Source organism: Larus michahellis, chromosome 14 (genome assembly GCF_964199755.1).
Source record: "Larus michahellis chromosome 14, bLarMic1.1, whole genome shotgun sequence".
NCBI classification, from domain to species: Eukaryota; Metazoa; Chordata; class Aves; order Charadriiformes; family Laridae; genus Larus; species Larus michahellis.
In genome coordinates, this window is record NC_133909.1 from 14111935 (window position 1) to 14132898 (window position 20964).

Genomic DNA, 20964 nt, shown 5'->3' on the forward strand with positions numbered 1-20964 from the left:
TAAATGAGGCTCTCTCTGGTAGTAACAATACCTCAGATCACAAAAAGCTTAGTAACTATGCTGGGGCTGAGTTCTCGTTTGCTAGAAAGACAGCCGTTTCATTCCCAGCACTGGAGAGGCTTCCACTGGAAGCCTGACATAAACAGTTCCTGGCACAGACTGCGCATACGGTGACCCTTTTGTAAAGAGCATTTTGTACATTCATAGTGCACAGAAAACTTCTCTTAGTTCTCTTTTTCCATAGCAAATAAAGATTTCAAAATGCATAACGGAGGCTACACCACTAAAATATTTTAATGTTGACCTTTCTTTCCTGCCTAGGTACCTACACAGGGCCCTGAATTACACGCAAATGTAGAGGCCTCAGGCAGCTTGCTGTTTGAGAAGCGTCTCCATGAGATCCCTATCCATATATACCCAAAGTAAAAGAAACAATGGAAAAAGACCCGCATCCAACATAGGTTTTAAACTGAAAGAGGGCAGATTTAGACTAGATCTCAGGAAGAAATTTTCCACTGTGAGGGCGGTGAGCCCCTGGCCCAGGGTGCCCAGAGAAGCTGTGGCTGCCCCATCCCCGGAGGGGTTCAAGGCCAGGTTGGACGGGGCTTGGAGCAACCTGGGCTGGTGGGAGGTGTCCCTGCCCAGGGCAGGGGGTGGCACTGGGTGGCCTTTAAGGTCCCTTCCAACCCAAACCAGCCTGTGATTCTGTGGGAAAGTAACGGAAGGCTGGTGAGGAGGACTATAAACATGCTCAAGTGACTCGCTGCTGGAGTGCCAGACAACACATATATCCCACTAATCGTTCAGTCGTATGTGCTCGCAAGTAGAACATCCGCACTTAGATAACCTAAGTCTGTAATGGACTCAGGGACACCTTCAGGGACACCTTATCTAACACGCCTGAGATTCCTGCCCTGCTGTTGAAGAAGATCAAAGCACAGTGGAAAACCACGCCTGCTTGAAGCCTCGAAATACAGGTGAGAACAGCAAGTCTGAACTCTCGCTCTCTCGCTAACAAGGACTCTCTTGCTCTGCAGTGCCTGTGTCCTCGGCTTGCGTGCCTCTGCCCGGGTGTTGCTTTGGAGATTCCCTGATCCGCAAGGTATCAAGATTACATTTGTTCTTTGCCTTTCATCCGTGGTTTTGCTGTTGTTCCTGCGTCCTGTCTGTGTTGGCTCAACAGACTCTGTGATAGTTGTCCCTTTCACTTGCCTGCTTACACACTTCTTAGATTACCTTAGGAAAAAGCCCAGGATTTTGTACTTACGTTTACCCGAAAAGCGCCTAGCGCTCTTTTCATTTGAATTAAATATTAGTAACAACCTGCTTGAAGACTTCAGTATCCATTTGCTCACAGACAAGCAACATGTGAAAAGGAAGTACCGGTAACTAAAGCTAGAAAGTGCTATCTCAGCTTCATCCGTCACCTCCACGTGGACTTGGAACAGGCTGCTCCTTGTATTGCTCTGGTTAGGAGTTAGCTCACACCAACAAGGGCCAAGACCATGGACTGGTTTGACAGTAACTCCGACTTTGCAAATAAGTAATGGTTTGGTTTTCTTGATCTTAAGCAGGTTTACAATAAAAGGACACCTGTTCTCCACAAACTCCATGTCTCAGGAAGGCTGTCAGCGGTGATTACCCATACTGTTACATGGAGACCATGTAATAGTTCCTGAAAAGACCACAGCCTTGCTTCTAAGTATAGTTTCTCATTCGCAATGCAATATTCTCTGCTTCCAGAGACGTTACAACTTGTACAGTCTTTCTGCTCTTGGCTACAGCTACTTGGGTCATCTGGAAAGATCAGTTCATGATCTTTGGTATTTGCTATTTACAGTTTCTTTTTGTTAGTGTTGCAAATGTTAACCTGTTAATATGAAAACAAAGGCCAGGAACAGAAAACTGCTGTTTTCTTAATTGAATCTTTTTTCTTTCTTTTTCCTTCTTCTTCTTCTTCTTCGTGCTTACATCCCAGTGCTACAATTCTGCTTCTTTGGTGGTTGTATGTCTCCAATTTTAATAAAAAATTACCACACTCTATCCCACCCCCTTGCTTGCTGCCAAGCGACATAGTGACCTATATTTAGCTCTCTTATCTTTTACCATAAATCAAAGTGCTTCCTTCTTTCTTGCACTTCTTCGAACATCTTTCAATTTGTTGACGTCTTTCTGATAACGGAGTTACTTCAGGTTTGAACTGAGAGGCGCAGATCAATTTCATAAACAGAACACAACCCTTACAGTAACACGTAGTTAATTTTTCTTTTGACTTGAACACACACAAAAATATAGTTACACTTCCTTTACATTTTCAAAATTCATGTCAACAGCAATTCATTGAATTACAAGCCTATACTTTGCCCCTTGCCTTTGACAACACTAGTTAGATAGTGCAAGGGGAAAAAAAATAAAAAACTCACTTCTCAAATAGTCTGCCGGATGAATTACCAGGTGTATTCTTATACAGAAACACTTCCTCTCTCTACTGACCTTCTTCTATGTGTTTAACGTTTCCATCGATACAAGAACGATTATAAAAACTTAAACATACTTTAACTTCCAGTGCTTCCTTCAGACACATACCAAGCTAGAAATTCCCACCATTCTGGCAAGACTTAGGAGCTTTATCCCAACACAGTCATAGTCATACTCCAGTTATCTGCCTTATTTACACCCTCTGAAGCTTTTGTCCACTACTTATATTCACACATATGATGAACCTAACATACAGTAAAAGACATTCACTAGCTGTTGATACAGATGCTGTTCTGCCCAGAAACGTAAAAAGAAAAGAGATGGCATGAAAGATTTCCACTATTAAAAAGAAAAAAAATTAATACATTACCTTCAGTTGAAGCAGCATCAATCATTACTCGTTGCATGAGGACTGGTTCTAATCCAAAATCAAACACAACAGTTTGGCGAAAAGTTCCAAAGATTTCTGTGTTGAAGGCTATACTGACTTTGTATATATAATGATCTATTCCATTCTGGACCATCTTTCCTCCTATCCATTCCTGACAGTTTTCTGGAACTTCTTGTGATACCTGGGTAGTGCTGTCTCCAGCAGATATTGCAACGATGCTAAAATGTGGACGATGGGCATCATAAAGCAATGCCACTCGATACAGCATTCTTGCAGGCTATAAAAAAAAATGCAAAGGTTGAAATGACAGTACACTGGAAAACTGACATTATTTCAGGAATATCTTAATTTGCAATCAGATAATGAGAGCTTATACGAACTCTCAACTTCTTAGAGCAGGTTCAAGTCCTGCCTGCTTTCCAGAAAGCTGGGCAGTCGGTACATAATCACCAGAGCTGCTGGGAAAGGAGAGAGAGAAGGGACGGTGCTAGGAAGTTTCTCTTTTTTAAAAAGAATTACGCAACTGAAATCTTAATTGCAAAAGGCAGGCTATGGGCTGCATTCTAGTTATTATTGACTCACTTTCAAAAGATAAGTAGTCCTACCTTACAAGTGAGAGCAAACGTCCATGTCTGATGAGACTTTTTGGTGGTGACAGTTACCGATAGCTCAGGATTATGTTCTACTCTCACTCCTTCTACACTTTCACTAAGCTAGATTAAAAGAAAAAGAAGATAACATTAAACTTCTACAGACAGAATCAAAATAAAAACATTCAGGAAAAGGTAGTATTTTTTAATAGAAAAGGTAGCATCTTTTAACAGAAAGCAGAAAGAATGGTTTCCTAGATTGTGCAGGATTGATGCAAGGCCTGCACAGGAATTAATGAAAATATGTGCTAATTCAGAGAGACACGCAAGCCAAAGCTACTAGATCATACCATGTAAGCAAAGAATTGCCCATTTAAGGGCAATTAACCACAGCACTCGATTTTCAAAAGCCAACTTAATCGTAAATGTTTGAAGTCGAACAGGATTCCATTTTGAAAGAAGGACGTGATACAATGAGGCCCAAAGATTGCATTTCCAGAAGACCCCAGATCTCACTGACATCAATGAGACACCAGGAAACTAGAATGAGGCTTTCTGCTCATTAATGCATTTTGCATAAAGCCCACTCTTCCCAGATTTAATCAACAATAGATGGACCGAAAACTCCTTAGGGTCAGTGGTAAGTAGAGCTGGTCGAATGCCACAGAAACATTCTTTGGAATTCCAAACAGCTGCTAAGTTTGATCATATCCATACCCCGCACTCTTCAGTATTCTAACTTTTTTGAACATTTGGGGAATTGGCTGTTCTTCATACAAGTGCCTGCAGCTGCAGGAGGAGCCACGCACAAACAAGAGTATTCTCCACTAAGTCATGAAAGCTTCGCCATTTACTTTTCTCCAGTTTAAAGAGTTCTCTGCCATCTAGACAAGGAACAGGAACAATACCACGAGACTTGGCCGACCCATCCTGCACTGGGAATAGTAAATATGCAAAATGAACAAGCTGCAATTAAACCATAAGCTGTAATTCACAAACTCTACTGAATTTCTGAAAAGAATGAGTACATTTGAAGACATCAACTTAAGTCTCCGGTATCTTTGCAAGAAGACATAGGGCAGGATGGAAAGAGGAGCAAATCGGTTGGACAATTTCTTGGTAAGGAGTAATTCGACCAGCTCTGATAGTAAGGGCCAAAAACAGGCTCATCTGTTAGTTTTAAATATGAGCACATAGGGAAGTAGTATATTTTCCTTACCACTTTCTCAGGAGATAACGAATTCATCCATTTCTCAATCAAGGTTTCCATATAACTGCCCGAACATTGTTTGTTTTCCTTCTGCTGTTTTAATCTGATCAAGCGGGAAGCATATCGTTTTTGCCATTCTGTTAGCTCTTCCTGGGAATGTGCTGAAGTACACTGTGCACCGTACCTGCAGATCCCTTGCTCTAAAAATCTACATAAAATAGGAAAAACGATTATGCCTTGAACTTTTCGGTCTCCAATTAAAAAAAGAAATTTATCAAAATTTTACTTTTGAAGCCAGAAGGACATTCTTTTAAGTCTCTCACAGAACTAAAGGCAGTTTGGTCCATGTGACCTAATTTGGAAATACATACATCTATGCAGCGTTTCGTAAGAGAGACAGCAGCCTCTCTTACTGCAAAGTCCAGAAAAGTATACCAAATTTCTTTGAAACACAGGGGGACACAAGTCTTCTTACGAATTTTCCAGCTTCAAAGAAGGAAGAATCAAGTGTTTGTACAGCAATTAACACAATGAGATCACGGACCATCCCTGAAATGACTAGGCACTGTATTAATACGAATAAAACACTGTTAATCAGGGGCAAAGGGAAGATATAGCAAATTTCCTCCAACAGTTACATTATTAGCTGATAAATACTCATTCAGCAGCTTTTCCTGGAGCAACAGTGACATCACATGGTCCTTTCTACTAAATACACCTACGCAGAAATCATCTCTCAAGGAAAAGGGTTAATCCTCTTCTTTGTAAAGCGTGGATCAGTCTAAAAGGATCTATTTTTGCAGAGGTTAAGGATTTGTTAAAGTACATTTTTCATTTAATGGCATGTGCTGATGCATCAAAATTAATGATATTCCAAAGCCTGTATGCAATTTAATCGTTCGAGTTCCCAGAATTCATTGCAAGTGTGGGCAAACACCTGTATAACTTGGGAACTATTTTTATAATTAAACCTTGTATTAAAATTATAAAACACAAGACAGTAGCATTATTTTTCAAACTGAAGCACTTCAAAAAATGTATGACAAAATTAAGAATAAAATGGAGGGGGGGGATGTATATTCTGAAGGTACTAAGAAAGTACTGGATACCCAGAACACACACCAGGCCAGGAGGCCGGTTGGTTGGTTTGTTTTGCATACGGAGACTATAAAGAGTTAATGTAAGCATCACATTTACTACAAATAAAGCCAAGCAGGCTGATCTCTGCCACGATATTAAGTTTATAGAAACTCTGTAAACATAACTGTATTTGAATTTCAGGTGGATATCTATGCATATACTTAAACAAAGAATCTCTTCCTGCAGCGATGAGCTACTGTAAAAAAGAAAGGAGGCACCAAGACTAAATTAATACAGGGAGTCAGGACCCCACACCACTGATGAAGACAGCGGAAGGGGATCAGTGGCTGAGTAACCTTCCCATAGCACATGTACTATGTAACGTAAGATGAACCAGAATATCAACTTTGAACTATGTGACAAAAACAAACAACACCCAAAGGCACCTGGATATCTAGGCCACACTTTTATCAGTGGTTACAATTTGATTTAGCGTACACTTTTTCCTTTAAGAAAAGTGTAAGTATTTAAAGGTTTGCGTGCCCAGAATATAAATAAAATAAGCATGATACATATCACGATGTTACTAAAGGCATTCTCAAGCTATGTTCCTTAATATATTTTGAACTAAAATATTTTTCCTGGCAGTCAATTTCAGTGTTTTTATTGTAAATTTTCCAATTCATCATTGCATTAGAATGCTAAAGTACAATTACGATTTTCATGGCCCAAAGTAAACGGAATGGAAGCATATGGTGATCTGTTCTTATTAGCTACACAGCAGATTTAAAATCAAGTGGGTTTCCTTTTCATTATTTAACAGGAAAATATATTACTTTAAAATTTGTCATCATTATGCAATTTTTCCAAGTTCTTATTGTTCATATTTTTAACACTGTTTTTTCTCATTTTTAGTTTCTTATTTAATACCTCCTGCAATTCCATAGCTTCATTATCTAGAATAAATATGCTGTGCTCCTACTGCTTTATGGCACACGGGAAAAATAAACCACAGCTTGAAAAATTCATATTCAGTACCTGCAACTGCCTCGTCCTAAGGAACTAAAATCTTTAGTCCGTGGTCAGAACGACACTGCTCATACGGATTTGCTGAGTAAGGCACATCCTTCTCACTGTAAGGGTTAACAGCGTGCATAAAGCTCATTACAGCTTCAGTGGGAAAACTGTTTCAGAGCAATGGGTGGAAACATGGTATAGATGCCACTCAACAGAAAATCATCACAAGCTAAAAACTGTAAATATCTGCTTTTTAAAAACTGCTGAATAGGCACCAGATACGATAAAAGTCAACAAGCGTTGCTAAGATTTAGCATCTCTATAAAATCACGCCAGAAGTAACCCAAATTCAGCAATTCCGTCATGTCATTTTAAAAGCAGGTCAGATTCCTGCTCGCATTTGTAAAACAATTTATTTGCATCAGTTAAATATATGGCAGAATCAAGTGCATCATGATGGTTCCTTCCCATATATATTAACACAGCTTTAGGTAAGGAATGAAGATTAACAACACAAACTACAGGCAATATTGACTAGTAAACTGAAAAAGACAAGGAGGAGAAACTCCAATACAAGCCATTGGGTCTTCAGCACGGCAGTTCACCTCTGTGCACTGCAGCTTACGCAAAATGGGAATAATGAGATCCAGAGGGAAATTCTACAAACTTTTTTTTTCTCCAAAGACAAAGCCCATTTATCTGAAGGCATGCGCCCTATCTGCTGTCAAAGCACACTTCACTGAGCTTCAGTTTGTTAACACCGTTGGCTGTGGGAACTTTACACATCTCTGAAAACGATACAAATTAGAAAAGGTGGAGGAAAAAGATAGGTGCTGACCTGTCACTAGAAAAATGGTCCTCGAACCAAAAAAATTGAGCTAGTGATTCCACGTATAAACTGAGGTGCTTCCATGTAAACTGACCCTTCCAAAAATCTGTGAATGGATCAACTCCTGTTTTAACAAGTACTTTCATTTTCCTGACCTCTTAACCACTCTGTCAGCAGCTAAATAAAAGAGGTATTATGATCCCTTGGAAAATGTTGGTATAAAGCAACGACTTACGACGTTACCTTTTACATAGTGTATATTCTTCACTGCTTGTGACTCCCCGGGGTGGAGGGCGGAACTGCCAGCCATCCCGGGACCCTGCAGAGTAGGCAAAACTTCAGTCACTTTTTTAATTGGCAAGTATTTCTGAGTCAGATAGTAACTGTCCAGGGAGCCATATCTCTAAACAGCAACCCAAAGTCTATTTGTACACAAGCTGAATTATCCACCAAGAATTTTCAATCCTTAACAAATTGAGGTACAAAGGCTGTGAAGGCAAGTTTCAAACAATTTGCAGAACGGGGCAGGTTCTGATACAGCACTTTGACCAATAAATAGAAACTTCTGCCTCCAAATTCAGTCAATGATGAGATAATTCTACCTCAGTCCCCAGAGCTCATCACAATGGTCAAGCCCCCTTCTTTGCTTTTTGATTGCTACGCAGTGCTGAGCACTCAACAGAATCCAAGTCTTCCCATTACAAAATGAAGCAGCTTTAGAATTGAGTTACTTACCTTCTTCTAAATCTTCTACAAGATATCCTGATGGTACTTTACCAGCTGCCTACAATCATATAAAAAAACCCCACAGTTATAAAGGAACACAAAACAATTTCATTAGCAAGCACTGCTGTGGCTTCTTTGCTGTCAAAACATATTTTAGAACAACCAATACAAGAATATTAATCAGAAGTCTGAAATCACTTCCAGTCACAACCATGAATTTCATATTAACCGAACAAGTGGACTGAAGTCATTGATAAAAGGAAATCTGACATGAACGCTGAGTCCACTCATTGTTAGAAGAAAATTTTAGAGATTTTTACAAGACCAAATTCCACCCTGTGATTGTTTTAATGTGGACTGCAGTAAAGTCTTTAAAAGGCCAAAAGTCTGAACTGTACTGAGATGTATTTCAGCTTTGAATCTACATTAAAAATAAAGCCCAAATCAACAACAAAGCATAGGAAAAAAAAAGAAAAAAAGAAAAAAGAGGGAAGTGGCAATTCAACCAATAGACATGACAGATTAACCTCTAATACAAAAGAAGGTGACTGAGAGGGCATTTGTATTTGTTAACCAATTTCTTAAGTCATGTTTATTACTTCAGAATCATTTCCAACAGGGAAAAATACAATAAATAAACTCTTTCTACTCGCTACTTCAAGGCAATCAACAATCTATTAGCATCTTTCTCTACTTTCTCATACGTCATGCAAGATTGTGATGAAAGGCTCCTGAATAGGTAGGTGGTAAAGAAACAGACCAGGGGAAACGAAAACGTTTCCACTGGTACGTTCATAGTGGGCCCAGATCTCCTGGGATACATGAAAACAAGCCTTTCAGCTGCTTCAGGTACTGCTCATTGTTTGCCCAATAATATGCTCATTATTACCTCTGTTTCAGCAAGAAGTGTTTTCAGTCGTGTCAGATCTTTAGTTACCATCCCGTTCTGGGGGAAGAAAGAATATTAATACCTCAAACACATAAACCTTCACATCCATTACACCACAGCAACAAAGCGCATCCCTCCGGCACCACCTCCAAGAGGAAGGGCAAGAAGGAAAAATGAGTTTGACTTACGATGCACAATTTGAAATGATGTAGTACATAACACTGAGCAAACGCTGCAGTAAAAAACGGAATTTTGCACTAGCCAAAAATTGCACCAGACTTTGAGCAAGTATCAGTCCAGGACAATGCAGGACAGCAGCATATGTAGAACAACTTGGGGAAAAATTATTTCTTGTGAAGTTTAGCTGCCACTCAAGACAAATATTAATAGCTACAATACTTATTGATTGCTATCCTCCAGAGCAGAACTCCAGGCGCACAGCAGCCCTGGGGGCAGCACAGCCCAATGGACAAGGGCTCAGGAGATCTATGCGCTGCTGTAGCTTGGTGGCTGGGTGACCTTCGGCAAGTCACTTCACCTCCCCATGCCTCAGTCTCCTGTCTGCAAAACGGGGACAGTGATACCGACTGCCTTCACCAAGCACTTCGTAGGCTGCTGGTGAGAAGCACTCCGCATGAGCCACACGCGGTATCTACTGAAACACTTCAGCTCCAAAGGAATCAACATAAGAAACTGTCACTGCTGCTGTAGTGATGGATTAATTTCTTCTTAAGGATCTACTTTACAGATTACCAATTTCTACAGTTTCATAACTCTCTCTGCTCTGATGTAGACTATGTAACTTTTGGAGTTTTCACTAAAGAGCAAAGATTAGCCACGTAACTAAAAATAACTGCATACTCAAGTACACCTGAAGTAAAAATCTTTCAAAATTGAATTTATCTGAAATACATAGCTAAGTGTAACAATTTCACACTCATGTAAGTCAAAACTTTGATTAAAGGAACACAGACCTGTGGGTTTTATTTCAATAATCTCTTGCAGAAATTTAATTAAGTGCTACTACATTTATTGGACTTCTCCACATTTTGACTGTGCTACTGAGCAGCAGAAATTACTCTGCTGAAAACTTACACACCCAACAATTCTCACACTTCGGCTTTTTTCAAAATGATTTTTGACTTCTTCAGCGGAAATGCTGCAAATTGAACCTGTTGAGCTTAAACGTATTAGAGCATAAAAATTAACAAGTTTTTTAAAAATCATTCTCTTAAGTCACTGGGGAGGAAACTGGATGGATCCCAACTCTTCAATAAATTCATTCCCAAACTCTGTTTCCTTTCTTCTCTCAGACAATGGCACAAGTCAGTAAATCAGCTGTTGATTTTAATATTCCTACTGAAAACAACTGTGTCTAACAACCGAAAGCTTGTAAAAACCTCTCAAATCCTGCTGTGGGACGACACTCTGGAATTATATATGAAGCCACCTTTATTTGTACAATAGCTCAAAACAAGGGCACTGCACATTTCCTGTGACAAAGAGCTTTTGGCTATTTGACTACTTTTTTCTGAAGGCAAGTTTCCTTCGACCTCACCAGGAATTTCTCAAAACATTTTTTCATTAGAAAACACCAGCTAAACAAAGAAAATATCCCCGTTCTTTATGTAACAATAGCCAACAGCCAGGCGGGGAGGGGGAAGGCAGGATATATACCAGACAGACAAACAGAACTCCCTCTTAAAAACAACCTACTGGTTAACTTCAGTACTAAGATATGGGAGACGTGATCCAATTTCAAGGTAACAGGCTCTCCCACAACACCTTCTGATGTCCTTTACACGTTCCTGGAGGTCTGACCAGAGCTGCTCTCGTCTGTGCTATGACCACGGTTCTGGGTTTAGCATCACCAGCAGTTCATGGTGATGAACTGCACGCTATTTAATCTAGATTACAGAAATAAAAAGAACACTATCCTTTGGAGACTTATATAAATGTCCGTAATTTTCCCCATATGAGTAGTCACATAAGAGTCAGTTACTTACATGGATGGGGTTAAAAGCATCTTTACGAGTTTTGACAGTTCAAGGATAACATGGAAGCTCTGAAGTCAAACCCTTAACTTTGTCTCGAAATGGAAGGCTTTTTTTATTTCCTGAAAAGCTTTTCATGCTGTCTTAAAACTTATCATGGGGCAGTTACTTAAAAGTCGTATCGATAATTTTCCTGCTTTGATGGCTAATCGTCCTGCAGTGCGTACAAAACAGTGTCAGGTGTAATTTAAGAAAACTAAACAAAAGTTTGAGACTCGCATAATTCCATTAAATTGCACCAAGTGTCCAAATTATTTTGTATTCCCTGAGGATTCAGAGCCAACAACAAAAAAACTTTTCAAAATCATAACAAGTCTGAAACACTGGTAATGCAACAACCCAGATATCCCGATTACATATGCCTACCCATATACTTTGTCTTTTTCGTACAAATCATTTTTCTTGCAACCTGCCAGTCAAACATATGTTCTGAAGTTCATTATTAAACACGTTTTTAAAAAAGGAAATACAAAACTGCTTTTTAAATTATGTAGATTGCGGCAAACCCACTTACCAGTGATTCACCCATCAGTGATTTGGAAAGAACATTAGACACAATTTGCAGCTTCCCTTTAAGATGCATGCAGCAGAGCACTGCACGGAAAGATCCATCGCCCTTGGCCAGCCCCTCTCCCAGCACTGCAACACAAACCAGCAGCTATTAGCTTCAGCACAGGATACATTCAAATAAACTATACACAGTTTCCCTTCACCTTTAACATGAAAACGATGTCTGAAACTTGGGTTGAATCCATGGCTTCTTGGAAAGACAAGTCTTGGATGTGAAGGAAGTATTACTTGCTCTTGTCTAATATTAAATTGAAACTTGTCTCTCACCAGCTAAGAAATGCTGTACATGAGCTCACAAAAGGTTGTAACGTTTACAGGCTAAAATAGGCAAAAATTGAACGTGGGAAGGGTAAATTCAAATATCTGACACAGACACAAAGGACCTCCTCTTCACAGAAAGAGGGAAAAAAAAAATAGCAACCAACAACCTCTCAGCAACACAAACATGCTCAGGAAGATCCATTCATGCTCACAAAAAGCATGCCCTGTCGTTTCCAAATATAGCTAACCTCCTCGTGGTCAATTCCTGCTACTTTAAAAGGGCTTTTATTCACTTACGCTGTAAAGTGCAGGATATAGGAACGATTGTTTGAGTCCAGAAATTTACAGGCTCCATGTAACAGAAAACTTTCCTAATGCTTTCTAGCACTGGATCGGATAGCCAGACAGACAGACACTTTCATTGACGCTTCCAATAGTGAAAGGATTTATTTCACGATATAGACATGCTTCAGACAAGCAGGAGTAACACTTAACCATATATATTACCTGTCCAGAAAACGAAATGCCAGAGCGACTAAAAAGCTAGTAAGCTAAGCATGTGAGTTGAAAAGAAGGCTGGACAGTTGTTTAAAATTACGGAATTGTAATATATATTACTATTATTGCAGGCAACATCAACATCTGTGTTTATACTGCTCCCCATGCAGATGCAAACAGCTCCTGTTAGTGCTAACAGGAATTTTACGTTCACCACAATTTCAGGATTACATTTTAGAATAATAAATCAAAACTCCTCACTCAACAGACGTTGACATCATTAACAGAAATCGCATGAAAGACTAAAGAAAAATCAGTCCCACAAAACATTTACATAAAAACCACTAGACATCTCTTCAAAATGAAATGGTAACTAAATCCTGTTTAAAGTGCCCCAAAGATTAGGCTGAATTTACCACTCTGATGTTAACTGACCACATTTCCAAAAATAGCGCTTACTTCCCAAATCAGAAGAAGCAGTGCCAGAAATAGCTTTAACATGTCTGACAGTTTGCTATTTTAACCTCAAAGATTAAATGTCCAATTATGATATTCCATATCATTAACTGCATAGTATCGACCAAGCTAAAACATACAGCTGCTCATAAAAAGTTACAACACATTAAGCAGTATCTTTTGGTAAAGATTTGTGTAATAATTTAACAGACTGTAAGTCATTATCATTCCTTGCAACAGTGCAAGCAGCATACTGTAAAAAACATACATTTCTCTAGCTATTCCAAAACATACTTATCATTCAGGTTAAAATAAAACACTGTCATAGGTATGCAACGTGTCAAGTCTCGTAAAAAGATAGAACAGCAGCTTGAATAAAGCTTTGTCTACCAAAAAAATTGTGAGTATCAAGAAGCGTGAGTATAAGGTAGGCCGTACTAAGGTTGTTTCTTCCCAAGGATATTTCAAACATAAAACTGAAACCAAGACCTTTCAGGACCATAAACACAGATACTCTGAACTGTCAGATGCTGGGCTACAACTGACAACAGCACAACAGGGAACCACAACCAAATGGTTCACTCATATATTTATAAAAATATGGGGGGGGTGTATACAAATACACACACACCATTTTTATATACATGCATAAATATGGCATTAAGAAGTTGAAAAATGTCCTCAGTTTTAGTTCTGGAAAAAATATTTGCAGAACATGTTGGCATGAATTAAGGAAATTAACATTAAACTGGACGCTGTTTCTTTGTTACTAATATACATTTGAAAGCTGTTTCCTCTACTTAATTAAAGAAGGGGAAAAAAAAAAAAGCAGATATCAGTGCTCCTATTCCACCCACTTCTATACCCGTCCACTGAGAGAAGAAAAATAGTTAAAATTACAGTTCCTTTGAGATACTGATAAGTGACACATATGCCAAGAAAAGGTTTCACAGATGAACGTCACCCATCTACCCCTACGACAAACCCATCAGATCTCATCAATGAGAATACTATTCGTTAAACAGCATTCTCCCTCCTACCTCCTTTAACCGTCATTCATCTTTCCACATGTGTCTCTTGCTTTTACTTGCCACCATGAAAGACAACTGTGAGGTTAGTCAGAATATCACACCCTTGGCATACATCAACCGTTAAAAGAAGCAGCTTTAAAAAAAAATCCAACTATTTTAAGAATGGTACTGACGAAGCAGTGTTCAGCCTTTTTAAATTTATTAAACTTCAATTTTACACCTACAGAAAGCAAGTTTACTTTTCTTAGTTATGTTTTATGGACCTTCACGAGCAGGCTGCAGAGCCCCACAAATTCCCCAGACTACGACTTGAGTATCAGTGAAGACAAATGCATTAAAAAAAAAAAACAACAAATAAAAAAACCCTACCCGCCAAAGAAAACCACCACTAAACCAGAAAGGAACGACATAAAGGTTGTCATTGCTAGTAGAGGAATGTCAGAACAGCGTATCACACAGTCTTTGTTACAAAACTGTGTTTGAGGAAGCTTCCTTTAACATTCAAGAGTAGTTAAGGAACTAAAAACTGAAAGGTGGGATCTACTCACCTTTTCTTTCCAAATCTAACTGACAAATCCTGTTCTAACACTTACCAAACTCAGCAAAGACTTCTCAGAGAGTTTTGAATCACTTGCATTGTATATGAATAACAGAACATTAGAAGGATGGTTAATTCCTTTAAAAATACCCCAACTGAATAAGGCAGTGAAACGTGAAAGGCTCAGCTTCCATGTGACATGCACATTCGGAAGCTTTAACAAATAGGAATAAATGTAAGTACATCATCTTGATTTTCTCTGAATCAAGTCTCAAAATGTAAACCAAAATATCCACCATGCCCCTAGGAAAAGAGACGGAACAATCAGCTGTCTTTATCCTCGCAAGAATCCTACCACCATCGATTCATCCTACATTTGCATACTAAAATTTCTACTAGCCAAATAGCACCCCTGTGGCAAAGACATGCATTTCAGTTCTGGTACTTGAAAACGAGTTACAAAACAGTGAGGTCTAAACAAAACCGGGAAAAAAAAACTAGAAAAAAAGCAGATACATAATTTTAACTCATGGGAAAAAAAAAACATCATTAGCAAACTAACAAATCTGGGCATCAGTTTCATAAATTCAGACAACTGACTGCAATTTATAACACTATGTAATAAAAAAGAAATAAGCATACCATGCCTACAGTCTTCATCTGCTTGCCCATACTTTTTCTGAAAGGTAAAACATGAAAAGTTTAAAAATGGCAGTTATTCCAGTTAGCATAAACAACTACATTGTTTGAATTACAAGTTTCTTAAATTTTTTTAGAGTCCATTACTTCATCTTTTCCTGGATGGAACATGTAAAGAACTTCAGGCACATGTCAAATATAATTTAATTAATTCTTAGAATGCTGACCTTTTTTTCAAATTCTCAGCAAATGAACATTGTAAAAGAGAAATATGAATGGACAAATGTATATGTTTTACATGTGTTTGCAGGTGGTCACAACACCTAGGAAAAAATACAAAAACTTAACTTTCTTTTCTAGCTACTGTAATTTTTTTTAAAACTTGCACTAACATGGTGCTGTTGAAATTTGTAAGGTACGTATTTTATTTTACTCTGTCTTGTCAGCGGTGATTTTAAAAATTATTTCATTTAGTAAAACAAGAAGGAAAATGTGGAGGGTTATTTCTTTTTTTTTTTCTTTTCTTTTTACTTATAAGCCTTCAAATATCTATATAATTCAAGTCTTCAATAGGAAGGTTTTGATTACAAGTATTTTTTCAAAGTCCCTGAAGACTTACTGCAATAATTTCACCACGATGAACACCCAGATAGTTGCCTCACAGGATTCCCCAAGACATCCAGGTCAGAAACGTGTGAAATCCTGCTAAGCACCTACCTGCACATCGGCCTACGTAAATAATTCTCAGAAGCCAAGTCTGCAGCAACACAACTTCCATTAAAGAAAAAAACAATAATAACCTTAGTTATTTCTGAACCTCTTCCCCTGAGGAGCCATAAGATAGGTCACATCTTATTTTAAGAAGTTTCCCAATTCTTGTTTTGCACACCGAATAGTCCAATTCGGCTATCTATTTAAAGAATGCTTTAAAATGCTCCCTAATCAGACGGGCAAGATTTGTTTTAAAGCTGCCCAGCAACGTCTTACAACTTGGCCAAACTTTTTCCAGTAGGGATGAAACTGTTCATTCCCAATACATGAAGATTTGGGGTGGACAAGGCCCCTGTAAATCTGTAATAACATTTCCAAAACAGAAAGGTAAGGAAAAATGTAGGTGCATTGAACAAGTTGTATGTTTATTCTTAAGCCCTGTAATGTCCTTTCCTTTCAGGAAGTGAAGGTCTCTGATGCTTTAAAGGAAGGGCACGGATTGGGCACTGGCATCACCTGTCGCTCAGGGTTGTGACTCGCCTTCTTGCATTTACAAACCTTTCCAAAGACCGCCGTTTTCACAGTTCCACTGAAACTCTGCCAGAGTCTAAAAGTTGCATCTTTCACCAGATGTGCTCTAGCCTAGCCGTGGAAAACTAGTGTATGATCAAGTATTAAAAAAGACTAACGTTAGGCCTGTGCAAATGGAGCTACGTTAGGTATGAACTGGCTACCTGAATTCTGGCATTTCTTAACTTTGGTATCTGAGTGTTCAGATTTACAACTTTAATTTCATGCTCTTTAAAGATACGGTAACTTGGTACATAATTCAGCAAAACTGTACAAACATAATACCCTAAAACCAGACATTTTGCCTTCCTGGAATATATTTGTGAATGTGGTTTGGTTTTTTGGGTTGTTTTTTGGGGTTTTTTGGGGTTTTTTTTTTGGGGGGGGGGGGGGTGGAAACAGGGTTGGTTGTTTTTGGGTTTTGGGGGTTTTTTTAAGTATTTTTCCTCATTCTTTTACAGAACTGTGATTCAGACTCAAACTACTTAGAGGTCCCGATCCTGAAAAATAAACAGATCAGCAAAAATTACAAGACAGAAGCCTCATATATGCTTCGGCAGGTGGGATTCTGTGGCAAACCACCATGCCAATCACAGGAAAACGCTGAATTTTATTTAAATCTTGACAGTACGAGATATTTGATTGCTCTTTCCAGTTCACTAGATACTTGTAAAGAGTCACACTCACAAGTTGTAAAAAGGAAGCAATTCTATACAGAAGAGTCTCGATTTTGATGCGGTCGATTTGTGCCTGGCATGGCTCCGGGAGGTGAGCTGGGGGGTACTGGCTGAGGGAAAGGAGAGCCTCTGTGCAATGCTTCACTGCCACTTCATAATCCTGCTGCTTAAGAGATTCACATGCTTGTTCACATGCCTTCTCTGGTCTTCTGTCTGCCATGACTCAGGGACAGAAATCCTAGAGTGGGGGCAGAGGGGATGACAAAATGTTGGTTAGCTGTATAATGGCAGTGACAACTTGCCAACCAACTTCCGTTCCCATCTCAAGGTGCTGTGTCACATCCCTTTCATTTGATGCCAGTCACATTTCCTATCCCAAGCTTTCTTGTTGACTAACTTCTTCCCAGTCTTTCTTCCATCGCTCCCAGCTTTCAGTTTTGATTCTAATTCAAGAAGGTATTTAAGCCCGTGACTGATTTTAAGAACATAAGTAGTGGTTTCAAATTCTAAAGTCAGCACTTTCCTACATAGAGGCTTCGGGGTCTTCACTGACAACACAACCTTTGCTTTAGAAGTAATACAACTCATCCACCAGCTGCTCTTTCTCCAAGCCTGCAGCCACTTACTCCATGACACCTTTCCCTTCCAAGCGTTCTCACCTACTCTCAGGGGAAGGAGCCGCTCTCTCCGGCTGGGTGAAGCCCAACGGGGATGGGCAAGGACGAACGAGAAAGAACTGGAGGTCAACAGGAAATCTCTTGTCTCTTCCTTCTCTTGGTTTATTTCCATGTATGTCTGCGAAAGCCTAGATACCCCTGCCACACCAACGCCTTTGTGCACAACTTCTAAAATAATTTTAAAGTCAATATTTTTAGGGGCAAAAAAAATTGAAACAGTTTTGATAAAAACCTGTACACAAGACAGACAACATTGTCTGCCAATAAACTGAGACAAATGGTTATCCACAACCTAAACCACCAGTAGAATCATGGAATGGTTTAGGCTGGAAGAGACCTTAAAGACCATCTCATTCCCACCCCCTGCCCCAGGCACGGACACCTCCCGCTAGACCAGGTTGCTCAAAGCCCCGTCCAACCTGGCAGAAAAAAAAAAAAGCAAAGTATTTCTATAATCCCTGTCTACATTCTCCCTTCATTGACATAATATTTAAATATATGATACATATCCCTAGAGACATTATACTTCAAAGCTGACTTCACAAAAACGTGTTCTGATAACTGAAAGAGGAAAAAAAGTAAGTTCCCATTTTCATTTTTAGCAAGCAGCATACTATCAATAGTTGTGATTATATATCAACTATTATGATTGCCTTGAACAATTATCTTTAGCCAACTTCAGAAATTCACTGCTAAAAAACTTCCTTTATACTTTGTAGTTTTAGGTTTTTAACCAAACTAAGGTAAAGTAACTTCAAGAAGTTAATCTGAAGGTCAAATAAATGCATTTTCCTTACATGAGAAATAACTCACTATTCCACTTCCCTCATTAACACAAGCCTAAGCCAATATACAGTAGAAATGTAAACAAGACTTTTCACATATTATACAACAGTGTTCTATGTGTTCCCTTCCGTTCTTAAAATTTTATTTTTAGTATGAATACAGAAACATAAAGCAACATTGATTTTTCAAGACAATTTTGACTTAAACCACCTTCCCTTTTACATTTATAAACAAATTTCTTATGTACAACAATGTATCTTCCCAAAAACGAAGGAACACAAGCATGAATATTTTGCAGTTATCCTGACACACATCTGTGACATATGCCTCTTTCTTAACAATGACCTTTCAAAATATTACCTCATTCATCCGGATATTTCTTTTTCTGCTAAAAAAAAGTCCCCATTTTCAATGAGACTATGAACAGGCAAGTAGGTTTTGCATTTCCATACATATGAGTCAATTCATTCATAGAGTAATTCTACTGACATTAAAGATACTCAGCTGGACCACCTAAGCACATATTTCAGTGATATGAATGTTAGGTGTTCTTAAGTGTTTATGTAAGGATCCTTTCTAGATACAATCAAAAATGACAATGATTTCCATTTCACTAACATTTTAGGCCACACTTAATCTTAGAAGTCTAGGATTTGCTTAATAGTAGTACAATAGTTAATTGATGTTTTTCTCGTGTACATTTTGTTTTCCTCCTAAGGGACTGAAAAGAGAGGATTTCATGAACTCCGCTGTACTTTTGATTTCCTCACTTCCTGGCTGACATACAACCAAAATTCCTTTGACCAAAAGTCTCAGCAGAGCTTCTGTGTGTTTATTCCCCAAGAACTGTTTATACACAGACCCCATCCCAACCGACCCGGCCAGCAGAGCGGACAGGCATTTCAAAGCCACATTACCCTGCCCTTCTCTCCAACATGGCACCATCCAAAAGAACATTTTTATTTATCAGTTGCCTTATGCCGGCTGTTTTGATAAATATTGAACTAGCCTGTCTGAGGAGAAGAGGGATGTTACAAGACCAGCAGTGGCCTACGATACTGCAAAGGCCACACAATTTCTTTGGCCAACCTGAAGGCTTAGGGGAGCACTTCAGAGGACATCACGGACTCTAAGCAAAAACCCGTGGATTAAGTTAAGTGGAGTTAAGAGAAGTCAGGACCAGGCTGTCTGGATAACTGGGCTAAACTGAGTCACACTATCAGTATTTCAGAGTGTAATTAAAAAACCCACTGAAGTCACAGTGCACAGGACACAGTGACAGATAAGGAGCCGCTGCAGTGGAATTTGCTTTTTAAAAAAAAAATCTAACCATAACAAAGAAAAACAGTATGTGGACGACATATGGAAAACAATACACTGAGGCTCTCAGATTTCATTTCCATCCCATTTGCAGACACAAACACACACATTTATTGGGTATTTGCACCATCTACTTCTGACTCCAGTCCATGTGCTGTGAACTGTTCCTTGGAGTCACTCAACTCTTCCTGCTGGGTCTTTAAAAACCCATGCTCCTAGTTTTGGTGCTCTGAGCTGCACCCAAATTAGCAATCGAGATGTGAATGTGAATTGCAACCATGCTCTCTTAAAACCTAGACTATTGTAGTACCTGACCTACCCATGTTTAAAATTACTTCAGAACAGTTAATATTTTAACAGCCAAGGAATGGAAACACTTGTCAAAGGAAATTTATTTTGAGTTCCATAAATGTTTATTTTCAAAAATTTCAAACTGGAATTTCTACAGTAACTCCAAGAGTAGAAATTATTACAGATTAGAACTGAAAGCTAAAGCGTCACAAAGTCTGCACTGTATTCCCAACTCTCTTTGCAAAACCGAGCAAATAGCTTATGCTCTTCACTTTCTCTGTCTGTAAAATTGAGACTAAAATACTAAGCATGTAACAAAACAAATGTCAGGATTGTTAATTTTCTCAAAAGCGCCTGGAGAACTGCATGGCAGAAGAATTCTAAATTCAAATTTGGGAAACAATTTATTCTAATGGCAAAGCTTAATGCATCTTCAGAATTTTGAAGAAACAGCAAACAGGCATATTCCCACTATCTAAAATTACACACCCAAAACAGGCGAACCTACCTTAGAAATACAGGCACAATATCTTATCAACAGAGCCTTTATCATCAGGGGTCAACTGAAAGCATTTCTTAGCTTTGAATCACCTCACAGCAGCATCACTGCCCACAGAAAGGCTCCCAATTTATGTACTTGAGTAAAATATTTAAACACAGTGCCCGTGAATTCCA

The 20964-nt window shown here is 38.8% G+C and overlaps 1 protein-coding gene across 4 annotated transcripts in view; it reads right to left on the reverse strand.

Annotated features, from left to right (window-relative positions):
* HELZ (helicase with zinc finger) overlaps positions 1-20964 on the reverse strand; it is an 89810-nt gene that overhangs the window by 55035 nt on the left and 13811 nt on the right. For 2 of the 4 annotated variants that reach the window (XM_074608168.1, XM_074608167.1), the window contains exons 2-10: positions 17226-17453; positions 15261-15297; positions 11779-11903; positions 9211-9267; positions 8331-8379; positions 7839-7914; positions 4679-4877; positions 3475-3582; positions 2849-3146 (exon numbers count right to left, since the gene is read on the reverse strand). In XM_074608168.1, the coding sequence (XP_074464269.1) occupies positions 2849-3146; positions 3475-3582; positions 4679-4877; positions 7839-7914; positions 8331-8379; positions 9211-9267; positions 11779-11903; positions 15261-15297; positions 17226-17435 (1159 nt within the window). In that variant the 5' untranslated portion in view covers positions 17436-17453. The remainder of the gene's footprint in view (positions 1-2848; positions 3147-3474; positions 3583-4678; positions 4878-7838; positions 7915-8330; positions 8380-9210; positions 9268-11778; positions 11904-15260; positions 15298-17225; positions 17454-20964) is intronic. The other 2 variants (XM_074608170.1, XM_074608169.1) reach the window with 1 other exon arrangement.